The sequence below is a fragment of the Petaurus breviceps genome, unplaced genomic scaffold (assembly GCF_028583685.1).
Source record: "Petaurus breviceps papuanus isolate PSGF00001 unplaced genomic scaffold, PetGlider_PUasm1.0 37, whole genome shotgun sequence".
Taxonomy (NCBI): domain Eukaryota; kingdom Metazoa; phylum Chordata; class Mammalia; order Diprotodontia; family Petauridae; genus Petaurus; species Petaurus breviceps.
Window position 1 is genome coordinate 82,756,490 of NW_027186296.1, and position 22,815 is coordinate 82,779,304.

Consider the following 22,815-nt stretch of genomic DNA (forward strand, 5'->3'; position numbering starts at 1 on the left):
CTTAAGCTGCCCCAGGAACTTCTCTATTCTTGTCATTTCAGCTTTTATTTCTATGTCAATGATGCCCCCAAATCTCACTAGAACTGTCCTTTTCCCTGAGCTCCAGTCTTGTCTATCCAACTGCCAAATGTGGGCATTTCCACTTGGAGGTCATATTGTCATTTTAAATTCAACATGCCCCCTCAACTGGCTCCTCTTCTGATTTCTTAGCCTATACTAAGTGGCAAACAGTTTTTCAAGTATCCAGACTCAAAATCTTGGAATTGTCTTTGAATCTGTCCTCTTCTTCATCACTAGTAAACTGTAATGGCAAGCACAGAAGTAGTTCACACCTTATTTCAGCTATTGAATTAACACCTTGTTTCAGTTCAAGTTTCTTTTGAGCCTTGTATTAAATCTGTTAAGAAACAGAATGTGTGAACCTCACAGCTTGTGAACCCTAGAACTCATGAACTCCTGCAACAGGAAGGGGAGGAGCTAATGACCATATATAAGGAGAGTTTCCAGGCTAGAGAGGCAAGAACTGAAAAGAGGTGGTGGCAGAGTCAAGAAGGAGAAAACTTGTGGTATCCCGGCACTTTGTTTGTCTGCTCTGTGTTGATGTTTGTTTGTGATACTTTGTACAGAAGCCCTGGGACCTTACTGGAAGCCCTGAAAGAGAATTTTCTGGTTATATGTTTACAGAAATCCTGGAGGAGGGTTTTAGAGGTCCTGGGACTTTACTGATGATTTGTGCTGACCTCTTCGACCTTTTTTGTGGGTCTGTGTTGATTTCTATGTTGATGATTTGTGTTGAGTTCTCAGACCTTGTTAGTGGGTCTGAGTTGATTTCACAGGCAGATAGTGAATTGATGATGGTACCAGCAATGTTCATGAATATTATTGTGGCTCTGTTAAGCTTTGTCTTACCAGAAACAGGAACTATGAAGGACTTGAGGTGGACTGGACCCTGTGAACCTCAATATGGACTTGACAAGAACTTGAGAAGGAGTTGGAAGCTGCCTGTCTTTGAACCCAGGTGACAGTTGGAGCTGGGACCATGGAAGAGGAACCATGGAAGCTGAGAGCCAGTCTCCAGTCAAGCTTAAAGAAGACTTTACTTGGATATTGTGTACTGACTGAGAAGATTATGATTTACTGTGACCTAGGGGTGGAGAACTTTTACTTTTGTACTTTGTGATTGAATTAAGGATTTTGTGATTGATTAAATGAATGTTCTTTCTTGAAAACTATGTGACCACTTTGGTGAAAATTATGTGGCCATTTTAGTGATAAGTTGTTGAGTTGTGACATGGTGAATGTTGTACTTGATTTTATGAGATAAGTTGTAGCATTGTGAATGCTGTACCTTCATTTTCTGTGAATGTTTTGCTCTGATTTGTTATTGAATAGAGAGTTTGCTCTACTACACAATCAGAACCTTGAAAGCTATTCACAGCAGCAGTCCTCAGGAAAGCTGCTCGTGGGTAGCTTAACATAAACCAACAATATTTGTTAGATTTTTCTACAATCTTCTATGTCTTGACACTTTCTTTAAATTGTCATTACCCTAGGCCAGGGGCAGCTAGGTGTCACAATGGGTAGAGTACAGATCTTGGAATCAGGAAGTCTCAACTTCATGAGTTCAACTATGGCTTCAACACTTACTAGCTGTGTGACTCTGGGCAAGTCACTTACCCCTCTTTTATCTACTATCTTTCTTAATATCATCTCCTCATTATTACTTCTATTAGAATAATATGGGGATAGTTTTAGGAGTCAATGCAGGAACATTGCCAGGATTAGGAAGAAGCAAACTCTGAGATTCAAACAGTGTTCAAAAATTTAGAATTGAGTGGGCAGGAATTCTAGTGATTTCCCCCAAGTTGGATATCAGATAGAAAACAACAATAACCTAAATTCAGTATTTAATGGCATCGAAATATCTAAAAATGCTTACCTTGTGAGCCCATAAAAAGCAGCAAGCTCCAAAAAAGGAACAGAATTTGAAATCAAAAAGAAGACTAGTAAATTCCTAGAAGGAGACAGCTCCTTTTCCCTTAGAGAGAACCCAAATTATGCACTGCCTCTCTCTCCAGTCACATACTCTGGGTCTAACATTTTTAAAAGAAGGCTGTTGAACATCTGTTGTGTAATTAATGGAATGCAACAGCATGCTGTAATATTCCCTAGGAAGTTATTATCAACACTGCTTATGAGAAATGAAATGCTGCAAACAATGGACCTTTTTTTGGGGGGGGGGAGTGGGGAGAAGGAAGATAAGGGAGATTTAGAATTTGATGCAACTCCTCTCTATTTTAACTTGGCAGCTCCTCCTCTCCTCACCCCCTCCCCACCCTGCTTCTTCTTAACCCTAGCAGTATCCATGGCCTAATAATGATTTTACTATAGTATTTGTGGCAACACTGCTTTTCTCTTCCTTCCCTCAACCAGCAAACAAAGGTTTTATATATAATAGTTACAATTTCTAAACTTCTTATGCTTTTCTAATTTACCTAGACTCTGATGAGAAGAGATGGCAATTCTTTTGCCAGAAAAGAACTGTATGGTTAGGGTTAATCATGTTCACAACTGTACACCAACACTTGAAAATCCCCATTGAAATTAACCTCCCACATGTATAAAGAATACAGATCAAATCCAGTGACAACAAATAGGATTACAGCAAACCCCACATAATCGTCTGTTTAGCAGACATTTGATTTGACACAATTCTAACTCAACAATAAAATTTAGAGGATCTCCAGGAGTTTGTTACAAAAGTCAGTTGAAATGGTCAATGAGGTAACTGATGAAATGGATGAGGGGAGTGTGGATCAAGCTGGAGGTAGTGTGAAATGCAAAAGAGAGAAAAATTCTCCAATCACAAATCGATAGACATTCATCAAGTACCTGCTATATGCACCATATACCAAACTTGAACTCTAAGATTCAGAACCCCTATCCAAAGAATTTCAGGTAAGCTGTTCCTGAATTCCCATAAGGAATTGAAATATAAGAGTTTGTGTAAGGACAATTCGTTGCATGGTACTAAGAGATGCAGACAGGCCTTTCCTTGCTTGTCTCTTCCCTGGTTTTGTAACCACTGGTTTCTGACTCTGGTTCCTAGTTTATCCCTCTACTCACCTAGCTCAGGATGTCAGATCTCTTACTGTTTCTGTTTCTCCAGATTATTCTCTAGTCCTTTCACCTTGTCTACAGGGACTATTGGCACATCCTCTTAATTCTAATATAGATTTAAACTTTCTCTGCCCTTAATCCCCCATTGCTAGGTGTAGCAAATGAATATGGCCTTGAACTCTAATTAGGATTCATCTACCCCAAGACAATAAGTCATTAGACTATCACTAAATAACTTAATCAAAGTAACCTTGTAAGACTTTCTTGGTTTATTTGTTTCAATTTGTACTTTTTCACTAACTTGTTCAAATCCATTGGCTATCCTGACATCATTCAAACACAGACTTTCTCTTTTCTATAGGTATATACCAGTGCCTCCAATCAACTATGTCTGCCTCTGAGACATAGATGCATCATAAATTTAGAATTAGAAGTAACCTTGAAGTCTAGTGAGTCCAGCCCCTCTTGTTTAACAGAGTAGGAAAGTGAAGCTGAAGGAAGTTATACATCTAGCCTCATTCAACTAGTAAGCATCTATGGCTGGATTTGAACTCAGGCCTTCCTGACTCTACCCACTGCTTTGCCTAGCTGCCTTCATATTCCTTTTAATTCTAAAATTCCATAATTCTGCAATTATACATGATAGATTTGCAGTTTCATGTACAATCACCTTTAATTATTATTTTACTATGTTATGGAAATACTTGTTTTATTCCATAAGTTGAAAATAAAATAAAATTCTGTAATTCCATGAGATGATGCTAGCATTCATAATGTCATACAGCCTCTCAGCTCCCTCCCCCCACCCATTGCTCATCATGTGTATGTTTCTTTCTTCTTTCTCCCTGTCCAGCTATCTTCTTTTCTCTCTTTCTCTCATTCGTCCATCTTTCCTGCCCAGACTTTTGCCTTGTCATTTCCTCCTATAGGAATTGATAACTTAGAACTTTTGAAGTCAAGAGTTAAACAATTTCTTGTTTAGAATCATAGAGTTAGGGGTAGATGGGAATTCATGGGTCATATAGTCCAACCCCTCCTACTACCATGAGGAAACAAAGGTCTAGGCTGTCAGCCTCAGAGGCAGCATTTGAATCCAGTTCCCAGAAATGATTCAGTGCTCTTCCCATTATGACACACTGTCTCCTTTGCCTGAGACATACTCAAAACAATAATGGATAATCTCCTTGAAATTCCCTGAAACTTTTGGACTCTCAGCAAGAAAGGACCTTTGGAAATATGGCTGCCCTGGAACAGCATGAAATGGGAGTCATGACTCCTTTACCTGAGAAAGGAATGTAAGTATGATATCTAATTTTTGGAGCAATATTTATTTCTCAGCAGGCCAACTGTTTGCTGTTCACAACCAAAGTGGGGTTCTTAAAGACACTATTTTCCCTGAATTAGAAGTCCTCGTTAGGCCTAGCCAAACAAATACCATTATACTACATGGCATAATGATAACATAAACTTCTATATAAACAAATATCTACTGCTGACAACATAAAGTGTTAACCATTAATCAACACCCCTGACAAAGCCCATGAAAAAGCAGAAAAAAAAGGAAACATTCTAAAATATTGTTATGATTTTCAATTATCAGTGAGGAATAACTAGGGAAAGGCACCCTGGATGAATTTAGATGACAAAGAATATTTACTCACCTTGGTACTTAAATTTATATAGTGATTTGGCATTTGCAAAGTATTTTTACATCCATGATATCATTTGTATCAATGGGTACTTCAAATATTACATGCATGTTACAGATGAGGTTCTTGAGGCACAGAGAAGTTAAAAGACTTGTCCAAGGTCACACAGATTCCTTTTAAGGATCCCTTTTGTAGCCACTCCTCGATTATGCACACATTCACAATTGGGCTTAAGAGGGCGACCTGATTACTTACTCCTGGTTCTAGGAATAACTGAGAGGTTGAGTTTCTTGGACTGTCTCTCATGAGCCTAAATTTAGCAGCCTAAATTAGATTTTAGCAAAAGTTTTTATGAAATGGTACAGTAACAACAGTTGAAATAAAACATTCTCCCCCAAAGTCTGAGGCATATTCTTCTACAAATACTCACAGAATTTAAGGGGAAAGGGTACTTGAACTTAGATGGTGGTGAGGGACATACACAGATAATTACTGGGAGCCCATTCAGGAAACCATAGCAAGCATTCTCCTCTGCGATGGGGGAATCACACTGCTTGAAAGGGCTTACTTCTTTGGGAGAAAACTATCTTTGTGTATCCATCTGTGTCCCTGTTGATCTTCTGGATGCATTATCTGCCAGTCATTTTGAATCTCTGATAACATGGTTAATCAGGGCATGGAGGGAGAAAGGGAGAGATAGAGGGAGAGGCAGAGAGACACACAGAGACACAGAGACAAAGAAAGACAGAGACAGAGAAAGAGACACACATACAGAGAGAAGGAAGGAGAGAAGAAGGAAGGGATCAAAGAGAGGGACAGAGATAGAGAGAGAGAAAGAAGAGAGAGACAGAGATAGATGGACAGAGACATAGAGACAAAGAAAGACAGAGACAGAGAGAGACAGAGACACAGAGACAGAGAGAGGGAAGGAGAGAAGAAGGGAGGGACTGGAGAGAGGGACAGAGAGAGAAGAGAAAGAAAGGAGAGACAGAGGGAAAGAGAGAGACAGACAGACGTAGAGAGACAGAGACAGAAATGGAGAGACTCCTTCCTACAAGAGTGATTCCTTCTCAAGGGATTAGCTCTTCAGCTTTCAAACTTAGTTTCTTCCATCTCTTGATTCCTTCACTGCTTTACTAACTTGTTTTTTATTAGTAGTTCAAGAGGTATGAGCTGATCTTCTCATCCAATCATAAGATGTTTCATCTGCTTTTCATCCAATGACCAAAATCCCTGGGATCCTTTCAGAATGTTTAAGGGCTTAACCACAAACCCTTACCATGAGTTTATAGGAAAATTTCTTCATACCTAGTTATTCTGTTTACTGGTTGGTCAATGGGGTTGGTCAGAACTCCACCCTTATACTCAGATCTGGAGCATCCAAAGACAAAATCTAGATTTCTTAACTCCGAATCCAGTATTTTTATCCTCATACATACTTCAGTCTTGCAATATTGAAATATAAACAGGAACCAAAACACATACAATATAACATAGAACATGAGGACAAAAACTGACCTGCTGTTAAGTGTGCAGCATGGACAAGAACACGTATTCCAGGTTTTAGTTCAAAGTGGATGGAGTTTTGGTTCAGTTTGTGAATCATCAGTTCTGATATCTGGGGGAAAAGGGCATCAAAGTGAATATTATTGAGGCTGTCGTACTATTGTAGAAATTAATATATTAGACCAGCATGTCTTAGAATTTATAATGGCATTAGAGATAACAATCATTTGAAAATATATTTTGTACTATTTTTATTATATAGATATATATTTCATTCCATATATATGTAAAGATTGCAGATTATAGGTAGTCATCTCAATCTTATTATGAGGTACATACCTAAGGTGACAAAAGAAATACATATTAACTAATTAATTCATTTGGTCAAAGTTTAATTGTAAAGGAAAATCATTTATTAACATTCATGTGACCTTAGACCTTGGAGATATCTGTCATGTGTAAATAATGATTTATATAGACACAGACAATTGACACACATTTGTGAAATTTGAGTCTATTTTCTTTTATTGGCAGGTATCAGTGATGTAAAATATACAGCCTAAAAATTATTATAGCTGACAATAGTGTAAACACAGGGCTGTAAACATTAGGCCTAACACAGGCCTAACTAATCGATTTGCTAATACTCACCCGCATTTACGAGTATTAGCCATGCTCATTTTTTTCCCAATACATATAGCTAATGCATTAATTATAATATTCATGGTCACAAAATATGCACCAGCAAGAGGGAGGAAAAATAACAAATTTAACACATAACTGTTTGTGTCACATTTTCAAAGGCAAGATTAAAACATGTGCACTGGGTTTTAAGTACAAAATATAATCTAATTTGATTCAGATATGTTTTTGCTTCTCAGGGATTTCTCAAAAGCTGTCAGGGAAAACACTTTCCCATCAATTTCAGGCTGTCTTCCCCATGTTATTCATTTCAGTCAAGTCAGTTTAATTTGTAAATGCTAATTAAATCTGATTAGATGCTTTCTGGCCATCATTCACCTTGGGATGATGTTTACTTCTTGTTGAATTCTTAATGTTTTCTTAGTTGATCTTGGGTGTCAGTCTGTCCTTAGATCCCTTGGAATGATGCCCTAAAACCAACCAAGATTCAAATGCTCTGAACTATTACATTGCTAGAGCAGATGGTCATCACAGGGCATGTTAATGATATAAGTGGAAAGAAAGAAGAATTCACATTTATACAGAGCCTACTATGTACCAAGCACTATGTTTAAGCACTTTAACAATATTATCTCATGGGATCTTCACAGCAATTCTGGGAAGTACATGCTATTATTATCTCCATTGTGCAGTTGAGACAGAGAGTTAAATGACTTGTCCAGAGTCACTCAGCCAGTAAGTATTTGAGGTTGGTTTTGAACTCAGGTCTTCTTGCCTCCATGCTCAGAGTGCTACCTAGCTACTGTTTATTAGGTGAGACATTATTGCCTTTTCCCCCCATCTTATGACTATTAGACTATGTATCACTCGGCAGTTTAATTGCCTGGTTGATAATAGTAAGAGGTAAATTTTAGTACAGGGAAAGAGTGGAAAGAAGAAAGTTGAGACTAAGATAAAAGTAGCCGTGGCTCACTCACTCACGCAGCCAGCATTATTAACACTATTCTTGTTGCTTTTTATTACATTCAGCAAATGCACTATAACCTATATATGAGTAAGCAGTCGTTGTGGGTCTCACTAAATTGGAAAACAGATTAAGATCACACGAGAATGGGGGCAAAATGAGCCAAGCACATTATGGATTTTGATGGAATTAAATGCCACTCCTGGGGAGGTGCTAAAAGCAAAAGAAAAGCAGGTCCTATCTGCACCTGTGCAGAAAGAGTGAAGATGGATCCAATACAGAGGAGATGCCAAGTCAGGTCTGTGTCAGCCCAGGTACTCCAGGGTAGCTCAGGGTTCATGGCACCATCTGGTGGTTCACCCAGATACAGCACCCTGAGTAGTTTTTCAGCCAGCCTCCCTTTGTGGCAAGCAAGTTTGTCCTTCACTCTAAAAGAGGATCAATGACATGAGGAAGGTGATATCATGACTTGCAAGTGAATTGGATTTAAGTGAGGCAGAACTGTAAAAAGTCAACAGTCTCACTCTCTCCTCCAGAACCATCTGGGTCCAGTGGCAAGACACAGATCAGGATGATAGGAAATGACCCTGGATGCATTGACTTTTATGCTAAGGTATTTTCCAGGTCTCAATTTCTCTGAGGCAACATCCATTTGGTGATTAAGGCTAGGTGAGAAATAAGGCAAAAAGTGCCTCTTTTACCTACTCAAAAAAAAAAAAAAAGTCCATCCAGGAGGGGAAGACCCTCAGGGTTTCTGGCCAAGAATAGAAACAACTGCTATTTATGCTCATTCAAGCCAACAATATCCAAACAAGTGACCTACCTTATAAGGATTGAGTTGAGGACCATTACTGGCCAATCAATGAGAGCCAAAATGCTTTGGGTTTAAGGCATAATCAGGTAGTTCCATTTGAATCCTAATGTCTTTATCAATGCCTGGTTTTCTAGAGCCCTATGTCAAAAAATTTATATTCCTTGTAAGATCTTTGCCAGGTCTCAGTAAGGGCTGCTGTAAGTGGTAGCATTTATTCCTTTATAATTATATGTTGATATCTTAACTCTTCCCCCATTAGCATGCAAAAGTTCTAGGATGGCAGAGACCTGTTGTGGTTGTTGTTCTTGTTTAGTCATTTCAGTCCTGTCTGAATCTTTGTGACCCCCTTTTTGGGGGTGGGGTTCTTAGGAAAGATACCACAGTGGTTGTTATTTCCTTCCCCAGCTCATTTTACAGATGAGGAAACTGAGGCAAAGAGGGTTAAGTGACTTTCCCAGGGTCACACAGCTAATAAGTGTTTGAAGCCCTATTTGAACTTAGGTCTCCCTGACTCAGGCTAACTCCATTAGAATTGACAGGATTACTCAATTTTTTTTTTTAAAGCAATCGGGGTTAAGTAACTTGCTCAAGGTTACACGGCCAGGTGTTTCTGGGTGGGTGCTAAGTGTCTGAGCCCGGATTCGATCCCCAGGTCATCCTGACACTGGAGCCGGTAGTCTTATTTGCTGTGCTACCTGGCTGCCCTGGATAACTCAATTTTAAATTTGAAGAAATCAGGAAGAAGAAAGGTTAAAAGACCTGTCTAAGATTTCCCAGCTAATTAATGTCCGAGTTAGAGCTATAACCTGAGTCTCCTGATTACCTGTTAGAAACTAGGATTCCCATATAGTGCTACCTTTAAGAAACACCATTAGGCATGAGAACCTCATCTCAACTCTTCTTCACAAAGGGGCCACAGTAGGACCTCTAATCTCCCTCACATGACAACTGGCATCTACCATTCCAGAACTTTGCTTGCTTATGATTTATTTTTTCCAAGGGTTTTAACTTCTGCTTCTCTGTTGCCATTTTAGCAATCATGTATCTATCCCTGTCATTGTGGAATTTCCTCTTGGTTTCATTTGACCCTCTTGCTCAACTGAACTTTTGTTTGGTTTCTGTTCTTCCCTGTTCCCTTGAGTTTGGGCATTTCTAGCTCACTCCCTCCATTCCTTTCTCTCTAATCAGATTTCTAGAAAGAGTACAACACAATGTCCTCCATTAATAAGGGCTACTGGCCTTTTGCCTCTGGCCTCCTTCATTAACCCTCCCCAGATTATTTCAACTTAAATCACTCCCTTGAAGTCATTGAGCTGGAGGGTTAGAACCAAATGAAAGGTGGGATGTGGGTTGAGTAGCAGATTGGTAAGGAAAACAGCATTCTGTTCAGCTCTCTGCCATCTCCCTGCCATCTGTGCGGCCATACTGCTTACCCAGCCATCCCCATCTCAGTTGAGGTCTGTGAGGCTCAGGGATGGGTGATGCATAGCAATTCTACAATTCTATTTGTGAGCTATTTTGAAGGACTCACTTAAAAGAACACTATTTGGTTCAAAGTGATTCTCAGGATCCCTGCAAGTAGTCATGGGGGGTGGTGGGGAAGGTGAGATTAAAAACCCATGGATGGAAATATTTAGCAATATGTCAGGCAGAAAGGGAAGGAGACATCATCACCAGAGGCTCTGGGGAAAGAAGCTGAGTCTTGAATTAAACCTGCAGAAGAGGGTAGAGTTCTGCTTCTTTCCCTCCAAACCTCCCTGTCCTATATTGTGCAGAATTTGTTGTCTTGGCAGAGCTCATTATTCCTTCCTATTGATCATTGCTTGTCTGCTCCTCTGTCACACTGCCTGCCTTCCCTCCTCTTGTGGCTAAATAATATCCAGGAGAAAAAAAACAAACATGTTAATGTTGGCCCCATACGTATTTCACAGAATTTTCACAGAGGTTCAGGGCCACCTATAGTCCTATTTGCATCTTCCTTGAAAAATGTCCTTTTGGAGGGAAAGAGGGGACTCAGTAGTTCAATTCCTATACTAACTATGAAATGGGAAGCATGAATGAAAAGATGGGTATTTTTTTTCAAGCAATTGGGGTTAAGTAACTTGCTCAAGGTTACATGGCCAGGTGTTTCGGGGTGGGCGCTAAGTGTCTGAGGCCGGATTTGATCTCCAGGTCATCCCTACACTGGGGCCGGTGCTCTTACTCACTGTGCTACCTGGCCGCCCCCGAAAGATGGGTATTATACATAGACAGATTTTAAAAGGTGGATCTCTTCTGCATGGAGGAGAAAGGAACAGGATCAATAGCCACAAAATTGCAATCAGCATAAGAGAATTAAGAGGCAGTTTGGAGTAGTAAAGAGATACCTGACTTTACAACTACAAAGACTTGTGTTCAAGTTCAAGAACTGATTGGCTGAGTAATTTTGGGCAAATCATTTAACTTCAGGATTCTGGGCAAGTCTCTAACACTAGAAATTGTAGAGAAGTGATGATCTGGTTTAGAAGGCATTTTCTCATATGGGAGTTCCATATATGAGTGAAATCAGACATCCAGGCCCTTTCCCTAGTGGTATATTAGGATGAGGGGAAGTCACTCTCCCCATGAGGTAGCACAGCTTCAGAGATTTCCAAAAAATTTCAACAAAACCCTGGATGATAGTGCCTTCATGGCTTGATGAGGGAAGGTAAGATGATCATATGGTCTCTCATTTGCATATTGGTTTACAGTCTACAAAATTCATTTCTTAAAACAATTCTGAAAAACCCGTATTGTGAATAGCATTGTCATCATTTTATATACAAGGGAAATGAGGTTCAAATGTCACAGCTAATAAGGATCAGATATAGGATAATGGTGGCAAATCCAGAATTCCTTCCACTTCAACAGAATGGCACCCCCTCTCTGGAGTTCAGAATACAACCCTCGACTCTAGGTCTTATATGTAATGGTGACTACATTTAAGGATTTTTGAAGGTCTATCACAGAGAAGAGGAATTGGACTTATTCAGTTTTGGATTGTGAGGGCAGAACTTGCATCAATAGAAGGAAGATGTGAAGATTCTAATTGAGATTAGATGTAGGGGAAACCTTCCTGGAAACTGGTGCTGTCAAAGGATCCATAATGGGTTTTTTTCTCATTTGAGAAAAAAAGGAAGAAAAAAGGAAAGGTGGGGGAACAAAGCAAGGGAGGGAGGGAGGGGAAGAAGAAGGAAGGAAGGAAGGAAGGAAGGAAGGAAGGAAGGAAGGAAGGAAGGAAGGAAGGAAGGAAGGAAGGTGACTCATAATTCAGGTATGATTCAGATTAAGTGATGTCTGAGACTCTCTTCTACTCTGAAATTCTGTGGTTTTGAATTTTTGAGTTGATGACTGGGAGGATACATTTTCTCATCTAACACAAGGTACATGGATGCTAGCCTAGTTTCCAGTTTGATGTTGGCTTCTCTTGGTTAAATCACTCTTTCTGAGTGCAAAGGAATCAAATTTGTTAGAAACCCTAAAGAAAAAAATTCCAAGATGGCACATATTACTTTAAACAATGAAGTTGTAGGGTGGCTAGTTTGCACAGTGAATAGAGCACTGGCCCTGGAGTCTGGAGGAGCTGAGTTCAAATTCGGCCTCAGACACATACTAGCCGGGTGACCTTGGGCAAGTCACTTAACCCCAATTGCTCTGTCTTCCCCCCCCCCAAAAGGAAAAAAAACAATGAAGTTGAGCTGAGAAAAATGAATCAATTATCCCTATTTTTGACTCTCTATTACAAATTCTAGAGTACTATCCCCTTCATAACTACATTTTCCTTTTGGCCATATGTTGTATTATTATGCATTACAATGAAGCACTAGGTCCTCATCCCAGTTCCCAGAAGCACTTTCTGGTGCAGATTGTCTTCCATGGAGAAACTAGTCTGTGAGGTTGCTATGGCCCAGTGGATCTACTTTGATGATTGAGTCCATAGGGGACAATGTGCTATTGTGTGTATGCACGTGCATATGTGTGTGTATGTGTGTGTGTGTAAAATTTTAAAATTCCTTGAATGTAAAGAGAATGTCAGGGCCATTTCCCTTCCCTGTACCTTGACATTTTCAACTATATATGAATGAGTATAGTAATATCAACATGATGAAGAGATTTGTTTTTGGTGCATATAAAGAGTCCTGAGAAAATTTCCTTTCTTATCTAGTCCAATAAGGACCTTTTCCTGAGAACCAATACCTCATGATGATGTAATTTCAAATTTTGTCTCTTCACAGAACCAGGCTTTCTACCATTCCCTCATCCTTTCCCCCTTTCAGGATTCCCAGTTGACAAGGGAGAATGCCATCAATGAAAGTGGAGGGAAGAAGGTAAGCCTGTCTATGAGGGACAGGGAGATAGGGAGAGCAGAAGGAGGTTTTCTCTTTACCTGAGCAACTGCCTCTAGAGGAATGTATTCTCTATACCTGCCTGACCTGAGGGAGAGAGTCCTTTCTGGCTGGCCCAGCATCTACAAAATGAAGACTGGTGGAATCATTCCACTCGGCAGGTCCTTTGATTAACCCAGCGTGCCTCAGCTTAGTAACAGGGTCAAGTGCTTCTTGCTGTGAGGAATTTTCAATTTATTTCACAGATAAGATAACTCCGATTCAAGCCAACTCCCCTGCTTCCATGGGAACAGTGGCAGGAGAAGCTCACAGAGCCATGGCCTGCAAGTTCAGCCCTCACTTTCAGAGGGGCTGTCTGCATAAGAATCCTTCACTTTCCTCAACTAAACGACGGGCTAGAATCCTGTACAGATCCTAACCCTTTACAACAAGGGGTCAGGTTCATGAAAGATGGGAAAAGGTGAGTCCTGCCTAAGTCCTGTCTGAAAACCATAGAAGGACATCCATGATGAGGTGGTGCTTTCCCCTTTATGTTTTCATCTCACTGTGAGTAAAATCCATTTCCCTTCTCCTTGCTCTTTGTTCTCTGCTATAAAAATCTTGAATCCCTCTGGTTCACATATTAAAATAAAATTTAAAAAGTTTGAGACTAAGAAGGTTTCTCCTTCTGTTTAGGGAACACAGGTATAGAAGGAAGGTATTTCATAATTAAAGATAAGAGATCTGTCTTCTGGTCACGGTTCAGCTATTAAACCACAATAGCTACGTTTACTTTGAACTTTTTGTTTTGCAAAGTGTTTGACACATAATCTCACTTAAGCCCAGAATAAACTTGTGAGGTAGGTGCTACAAGTTGTATTATTCCCATTTTATGTGTGAGGAAAAAAAAAAAAGAACAGAGAAGTGAAAAAAATAATATTTTAAATAATAATAACAATAGCTAGCTATAGGCTTGCAAAGCACTTTCCAATAAAAGCAAAACAACCCTGAGAGGTAGATGCTATTATTCTCCTTACCTTACACATGAGTCAGTAAGAGGTTAAATGATTTGCCCATCACAAGGTTAATAAGTTTCTGAGGCTGTATTTGAACTCAGACCTTCCTAACCCCAGCTCTAGTGTTCTATCTGCTACACTACTTTCACATAGGGAGGAAGAGGTAGGATCTAAAATCAGGTTGTTCTGACTTCAAACTAGCATTCCCTCTCCTAGGGCATGTTACCTCTATTAAACCTTTGTTTGACCTTTGACAAATTGCTTCCATCAGTCTGGGCCTCATTTTCCTCATCCATAAAATGAAATGAGTCAGTCAACAAGCTCTTATTAAGTGTTCACTAGATATCTGGCATTGTAGGAAGGGCTGCAGGTACAAAGAAAGACAAAAATAGTCCCTGCCCTCAAGGAATTGACATTCTAATTCTAGAGATGGCATGGAAATAACTAATCATGTACAAGATATAGAGAGAGCAGAGAGAAGGTAATCTCAGAAAGCACAGCCCCAACAGATGGAAGGACTGAGCAAGGTCTCCTCCAAAAGGAGCTGCCTAGGTGGTCCCTAAGGTCCCTGCCAGTTGTGACATGCCACAGAGAAGCTCTTAGGACAAGGTGGTTCAGATATGACTCACTCTATCAGGTTAGATCCATGACCTCGGATACATAGGAATGATTGTCCCCTCATTATGCATAATATGAGATACTGCTAAGTTTTCCAATATCCATAGCTACCATTTTGGATTTACCATTTGGCTATGATGCTTCTTCTGGTTAGATCTAAAATCTAAGGAAACAATGACCTGTCATTGCCCCCTATCTATCTTAAAATCTGTATGTTTACATGTTTGTATCTAAATGTCATATTGCTTCTCAAATATACTCTCCTCCCCCATATATACATACATATACACACATATAATACAAAAGTATGTAAAAAGGGTAGTGTGGAGTAATGGATAGAGTGCTAGCATCAAAGTCAAGAAGATCTGAGTTCTAGTCATGCCTCTGATATATAACTGACTGGGCAGAACTAAGATCATTGGGGTAAAAGTATATAGAAGATTCAGTTCACTATAAGAAGGAGCTTCCTAAGAATTAGAGATGCCCCAACATGGGAAGGGCTGACACGAGGTAATGAGTTTCCCACTACTAAAGGTATTCAAGCAGCAGCTGGATGCTTACCTATCATGGATGATGTAGGGATAAGATTCCTGCATGGGATGACGTTTAATTATATTAGATCTAAGATATTTCCAATGTGGTACAGTACAAATAGTGGCACATTTAGAGCCAGAGGACTTGTGTTCAAAGTCCAGCTCTGACTTTCACTCCCATATGACCTTGGGCAAATCACTGAATTTCTCTGGGCATCAATTTCTTCAGCTATAAAAAAGAGGGTGAGACTGCACAACCTATAATATCCTTTCTAGTTCAAAAGGTAGATGTCTAGGATTGGGGTTCTTAATAATTTTTTTGTGTCATGAACTCCTTTTCAATTCTGGTGAAGCTTATGGACCCATTCTCAAGAAAATATTTTTAGATGAATAAAATAAAATACATACAATTACAATGGAAAAAATATTGAAATACAAATGTAATTGGGGCAGCTATGTGGCGCAGTGAGTAAAGCGCCAGCCCCAGAGTCAGGAGGACCTGACTTCAGTTCCGGCCTCAGACACTTAACACCCACACAAAAAAAAACTAGCCGTGTAAGCTTGGGCAAGTTATTTAACCCCAAATGCCCTTCAAAAGGCAAAAAAAATAATACAAATGTAATTTTCCCCATCCATATTTATAGACCTCTAGAAATCTATCCACAGGGATTAAATCTATCCCTTAAGGCTGAAGAACTTCTGTTGTGAGATTCTATCAATGGCTCCATCTCCATAAACATATATTCAACACTGTGAGAACTGAAATCTCTTCTATCTCTTCAATTCATAACCATTTATTAAATACTTGCTATATATTAGATAGTATACTGTACAAATGAAAGAGAAGGCATGAAAAATGAGAGAGAAAGGTTTTTTTGAATCTTGTACAAAGTACAGAAGGCCACTGTGGACACTCATGCCAGCAGGTTAAATTCAAGTCTGCAAATAATACGGATGTTGTTGTTTGTTTGCTGTTTGTCCTTTGTTCTCAAAGAGGACCATGGCATCTGAAGGTTATGTCATGACTTGAAGGTGAATTGGATTTAAGTGAGGGAGGGCTATGCAAGGTCACCAGCCTCACTCTCTCTTCCACAGTCATCTGAATCCAGTGGCAAGATATAGATCAGGATGACTAGAGATGGACCCAGATGCAGTGGGAGACCTTGGTCTTTGTTTTTTTTTTATGTTTTATGAAATTTGGCTGAAATGATGCAAAGACAATTTATGACACTACCACTAGAGGGCAAATAGCTACCACCTAAATCAATGAGAGTGGAAGACAGGGCCAGGGGTGGAGCAGGATGAATGCATAAGGGGGAAAGGGGAAGAATGGGAGAGACAGAGACAGAGATGCTATGGAAGAAACTATGAACTACCCTACTGACAAGTAGATATCTGTGTTGTTTTCTTCCCTGCTTTTCAAGAAATTTAATCAAACTTTTTAGAACCAGAAAAAGGAGAAAGAAAAAAGAGGGAAAGGAAATTGTGCAGGTAAAGGGAAGTAGCTACATATAATCCTCAAGTCATTTCTATATTTTGGAAGATTATAATTTCATCTAAGTGGGATCTACAACAAGCTAGCCAGAGGCAGAACAGTTGGGGTCCTACAGACCCAAAGGCCTTTGCCTCCTTCAATTACATAGCCTAAGCAATGGCCCACCCTATGGCCCACTAAATTAGAGGTGTACATAATCATTTGTAGACTCTGACTGAAGCTGAGGGCCAGAGGTAAGCACAGGTGGATGGAACTCTGGAGGATTACTGAATGCCTTCGCCTCAAATTCACAAAGGAAGCAGGGTTTGGCATTACTTAGATAAGGAGAAATATATAAAGACGCAAAGTTTATCACTAAAGGCAGCAAGGTGTAGTGAGTGAATCAAGTGCTGGCCTCAGAGTCAGGAAGACCTGAATACCAGTCCTACCTTTGCCATGTAATTAATGTCCCAGCCAAGGCCTTGACCTCTCAGTGCCCCCGGGCACTTCTCTAAAACTATACTTTGTAGAATATGTGCTGATCTGCATTGGTAGAATGCCAAATGTTGCCAATACCAGTGAAATCACTGACAGAATTAGGAAATAAAAATTCTGTCAAGTGACTGAGTGTTTGAGAAACAAGCATTACATGATTTGTTGGGTGTGGGGAGGGAGGTATTTTCATTTTTGCTGAAAACTGTCAAAAAGGTATTTTCAAACTATTTCATTAAATTAAAGATGAAGAAGTGATAATAGGTTTAGTCAAAGATAAGGCCTGAGCATCCCCCTAGGTCTATAGGAAGGGTAGGGGAGGAAGGTAGTTTGTACTTAGTAGATGGTAGGATTTTACTTTTTATTCCATAGCCTTCTTAGACTTCAATAATCTCAATTTAAATTTTATTTCCATGGAGACATCAGATTTACTATTCTTTCTAGTAACAAAGTATAATCCTTTATCATGATGATAGTAAGTTTTTACTGATTTTGAGAGGGATGAGGTGATAGAGACAGAACTTAAGGTGATATTCCAGGAGGTCACAGAGCCAAGGGTGAAAGTCAGTTCAGTTCTCATGACAATAAATGCACTTTTGAAACACTGTCAGCACCCTATGCTGAGAATACTGAACAATCCAGTCACCAGTTCTTCAATTAATATCACCTACCAAAATTTCTGCACATAATGGGTTTTTAGTCTGTTGGACTGAATTGAAAATGCATTTCCACAGGATGTTTATCTTTTCAAAGAATTTTCACATCTTTTCAAAGAGTTTATAAAGTCTTCCAATCTTGTTTATTGCACAGGATTAGAAGGCAGGAAGGACTTGCTACTAGCAATCCTGGAAGGTATAGCCACACCAGTGAAGTCGAGTTGCCATTACAGAACTTGAGAGTTGCAAGGCCCAATGGTGACCTAGTCAGTCCATCTGCAAAAGGAAGGCCCAGTCTAGCATAACCAAACAAATGGTTGTCTAGCCCCTATCTGAAGACCACTAAGGAGAGGGAGCCACTACCCTGCCGTTTCTCTAGGCAAGCCATTCCACTTTGAAGAGTTCCAAGTGAACGGTTCTAATTGCTAGGACGTTCCCCCCACCACTACAGCCCCACATTAAACTTAAATCTGTCTCTGCAACTTGTACTCATTGCTGCTGATTTAGTCTTTTGGGGTCAAATAGAACAAACTGAATCCTTCCCACAAATGTCAACCTTTCAAATACACGGAGACAGCTGTCATGTCCCTACTGGGTCTTCTCTTCTCCAGACTAAACTCTCTAGTTCCTGGAAGTGGCCCTTCATCTTCCTGCCCACCAAAGCATAGATGTTATTTTTTTCATTAATAAATACTACAAGAAAGTAGAGATGTATACAATCATCCCCATTTTAGATTTAGAAATTGAGACCCAAAGGGCTTGAGGCCTTTTGCCTTAGTCTCTGCAGTGCCTAAGCTGATGTCCTGGCTTCTTGTTTCAATCTTCTTTATTCATCCCTATGCTTTTGCATCTGGTCAAATGGCTTATGGGAGGTTTGGATGCTACAAAAGGTCTTCCCCAAGGGGACTCACCTGCTCCAAGTCCTCTGATGACCTTTTGTTTTCTCCTGCAGAATCCTGATAGGGCAAGACAAAGAGTTCAGCAGCTGTGGGTAAGCCTGGAAGCACAGCCACCAATATGTGTTGGCTTGAAACACCTGTGGCCTGGTTGGGGAAGACACAGAGACTACCATCAAAGTCAAGGAAAACCAATGGAATGCATCTATTCAAACAAACAAGTTCTAAAGGTTTGAAGCTATGGGGAAAGAAGAAAGGAGTACCACTGGTGGTAATGTACTTCTCCCTAAAGCCCTGAAAACTTTGCTGGAAGTCTGTTCTTGGGACTTGTGTTAGGAAGTCATTTCATAAGTAGAACTGCCTTTTGGTAAGTCCTGTTTAGCATGTCCTTTAGACAAGAAAAGCTTTTGACAGATTCTGCTTCATAATAAACAGAATTCTAGCAGTAGATTCTAAGATCCATCGGGGCAGGAATGACTTACTTTTGTCTCCTTACCTCCAATGCCTAGAACCATTCCTCGTGTATCATAATTACTTAAAACATGTTTGTGGAATGTTGTTAAACTATGGTTGATTTCACCCAGGATTAAATGAAGAAACTATTTCCAAAATGTACTTTTTCTTCTCCAATAATTAAGAGTTAGAGCAAAATATTGAAGACCTTGCAGTGGGGTTGAACATGGGAGGGTTGTCTGGCTTAAAAGTACTCTTCCAAGTGGGGGAAGTTCTTCGAATGAGACAATTCAAGATGACTTTCAAACTTATCATAAGTGGCCTAATTTCTTTGCTCCTGAGGAGAATAAATCCACCTATCAGTACTCTCAGCAGAATATGGAACTCCACATCTCAGCAATAATAATTAGGAGCCCTTTCTAGCTTTCTAGACAGCTGGCAGAAAAGCTGAGGCCCAGAGCATCTGATCTCTGGGAAACAGGGGAATAAGTATAGAGATTGTCCTCTATAGGCAGAATGTGTTGGCTACTGCTGAGCTAAGACAGGTCAGCTTAAGCAATCCCTGGTGTGGCAGGAGGAATGAGCTACAGTTCAAGATGACCAACAGAGACTTTCTAGTCCAAGGAGAGCCAAAAGCCATCATCAGAGTTGTAGCCATAATTACGCCAGATGTGAATTGGCAGAGCGGTCAAGGAAAGGGATGCATCTTCACCTATTCTTAGGTAGTCAAGGAGGGGACCCATCCTGCCAATAAAGGTTGCCAGACAATAGACATCCAGACACCAAGGACAGCTCACATAGGGTAGCAGTGCGTGATGTGGTGAGAACCAGAATTAGGGTAGGGCATCCCCTAATGGCCAGTCCCCCATTATGTAAAGGCATTCTTGATACTGCCTCTTGTGTACCAAGGGGATGCATGATGGGAGAGCTACAGATTATACCTGCCTATGGGCATGTGAAGATGGTCCCTTTACCCCCAATCACACACATGTAAACCCATATGTCCCAGAGTTTTTTTTCTTAGTTTTAGGACAGGGCCTTCTATAATACATGTTTGCTAAAGGTAATTCAATTTCATAGAGAATCAGAAGGTGGCTATGAGGTGGGAGGGCTGAGAGCTGGCATCAAGTTCTCAGTAGTATCACTCCTGCCAAGTGTTAGCAACTGCCCATATCCCTTCTTCTTTCTGGGGATATATATGCTGGCACACAGTATTTGTAATTGTGTGAGATGAAGATTACAGAATCATAGACTTAGAGGGTGAAAGGTACCTTAAGGGTTTCCTGGTTCAACCTCCTCATTTTACAGATGTGGAAACTTAGGCACAGAGAGATCACATTACTTACCTAGGGTCACAAGCTATTAAGCATCTGAAGAAGAATTCTAACCCAGGTCTTCTCAATGCCCTCTCCTTCTAGCAATCAATTAATGTGACTTGAGAGATAACTAAGGTTAAGTTATCCAATAGGCTGCCATCCATCAGGAAGAAGCAGCTGTAATATTAATATAATGACATAAAATATGGTTTGTATAGAGCCTAGGACCTAACACAGAGAATTCCTACAAACATTTATCGAGGTTGGCTCTTCACTTATTCCTAGGGATGTGGATTGTGTGAGGGAGAAGAATGACCAAATGAAAGGGTCCTTTACAAACTACCTATGAGAGATACTTCGGAGTAGAGAAAAGCAAGCCTACTGCAAGAATTGGGGCAGGCCTTTAGTCAGAAAGGCGTGAATTCAAATCTAACCTCAGATACTAGCTATGTGGTACTGGGCAAGTCACTTAACCCTATTTGCCTTAGTTTCCTCATGTACAAAAGGAGCTGGAGAAGGACATAGTAAACCTCCCCAGTATCTCTGCCAAGAAAACCCCAAATGGGTTCACAGAGAGTTGGACACAACTAAAATAACTGTAAAACAACTGTTATTATTGCCTTGGCATTCAACTTAGATAAACTGGAAGGAGTGGAACTTATGATTTAGAGCTGAAAGAAACCTTTGAAATCATGTGGTCAAACCTTTTCTTTTCTTCTTTTTTTTTTTACAGATAAGGAATCTGTGACCAAGCAAAGGGAAATGACTTGTCCTTCCACTACCCCATGTTCGCTAACTGATGCAATAGAGCTCTAAAAGTGTGTCTGTCTCTAAATTTGACAATCCCCACGATCCAGCCTTGGTCCCTGCTGGTTTCTGTGTGCCTACAGCACAGTTGAGACAGTGTTTCCTCATGATTTTGATTTTTTAGGTCGCTTTGTATTACTCAGCTAAGTATTTCTGAGCCTCTTCATAGGCAGGGGTGTATGTGTGTGTGTGTGTGTGTGTGTGTGTGTGTATTGATTCCCCAAACAAAATGAATACATTTTCCTCATCTATACAATGAAGGGCATGGACCAGATACTATCATAAATCATTCTCAGCTCCAATATCCTATGATTCTCTTAACTCTAATTCCATTTCTAACCCTGACCCCTAATTCTTCATTCTATGTAATATGGATGGGAATCATATATCTGGTTTCTTTTTATTCCTCTTTCCCATAGGGCCTAGCACAGAGCTCTACACAGAAGTCACGTTCAGTAATGTTTCTATCTGACTGTGATCCCACAGTTTCCAGCTGCCCAGTCCTGACATGGGCCACATCACCATAAATCTCTCCAAGGTTGTAGACAGGCCATCTCTAGGTCAGAAGAAGCTATCTTCTTTACTTACTTCAACTAAGGCTCTTTTGATGACTCGACTGATGTCCCGCCTCCACTCTGGGATGTCTGGGTTATAGTCATCCAGGTTTGGAGAGAAGGACAGGCGGAGAGACTGGAATTCCTCTGGGGACATAAAGGGCAGGAGAACTCAGTGAATCAAAATGTTCCCATGTTCCTTACCAGTCACAACACTTAACAAAACAGAGTACACACTATACCTATACCCAGAGACTGAAGTGCTAGTAATTCAAGGGAGTGTTTTTTACCCCTGTTTAACTCTGAGACTGTAGAACTTACTTAAACGAGCTATTAAACGAGCAAGGGGGGAAGTTTGATGTCAAAATCCATAGGTAGAAAATAATGTGTTTGGGTTTCAGAAGGACTAACAGACACAGGGGCTCCATATTAGTCACACAGGAGGCATAAAAACCTACTTAAGCATTTCTTAACAATGCTACAGTCTTATCAAACACATGCCTTGGAGACTCTTGCATGACCACGTTTGCCTTTATGGTTCGTACCTTATTCCATAGAAGCATTTTTCAAAGCCTATTTTATGAGCCACTGGTCGGTCACCTACATGAATATCACTACCTCAGCCCTGATGAAGAGTAATGAGATGCATATTAATTAAGTTGCTCAGTAAATGCCAGCAGTGAGAAGCCGCCCACTGTGACTATCCGTTTTACTTTTAGAACCTCAGTTTACTTTCTTCTCCTCATCATCCTCCTCCTCCCTACTTGTTTTTGCTAAACTGCAAAGTAAAGGTGCCATGATGAAGTGTATGGATGATATAAAAGGGACTGGGATGGGGGTGGGAGGAATTTTAGTTGAAAAAGAGACCCTAATTTCTGTATTAAACAGCAGGGTGCAAGGATAGGGAATTAGAAACATTACACTGAAGTCTGTTTTGAAAATAAGAAAGCATTGTGGGAGGA

General features: G+C 40.1%; 1 protein-coding gene across 3 annotated transcripts in view; it reads right to left on the reverse strand.

Annotated features, from left to right (window-relative positions):
- Positions 1–22,815, reverse strand: part of SORCS1 (sortilin related VPS10 domain containing receptor 1) — a 711,184-nt gene that overhangs the window by 14,333 nt on the left and 674,036 nt on the right. For all 3 annotated transcript variants that reach the window (XM_069098910.1, XM_069098911.1, XM_069098909.1), the window contains exons 22-24: positions 21,888–22,000; positions 18,739–18,870; positions 6,288–6,387 (exon numbers count right to left, since the gene is read on the reverse strand). In XM_069098910.1, the coding sequence (XP_068955011.1) occupies positions 6,288–6,387; positions 18,739–18,870; positions 21,888–22,000 (345 nt within the window). The remainder of the gene's footprint in view (positions 1–6,287; positions 6,388–18,738; positions 18,871–21,887; positions 22,001–22,815) is intronic.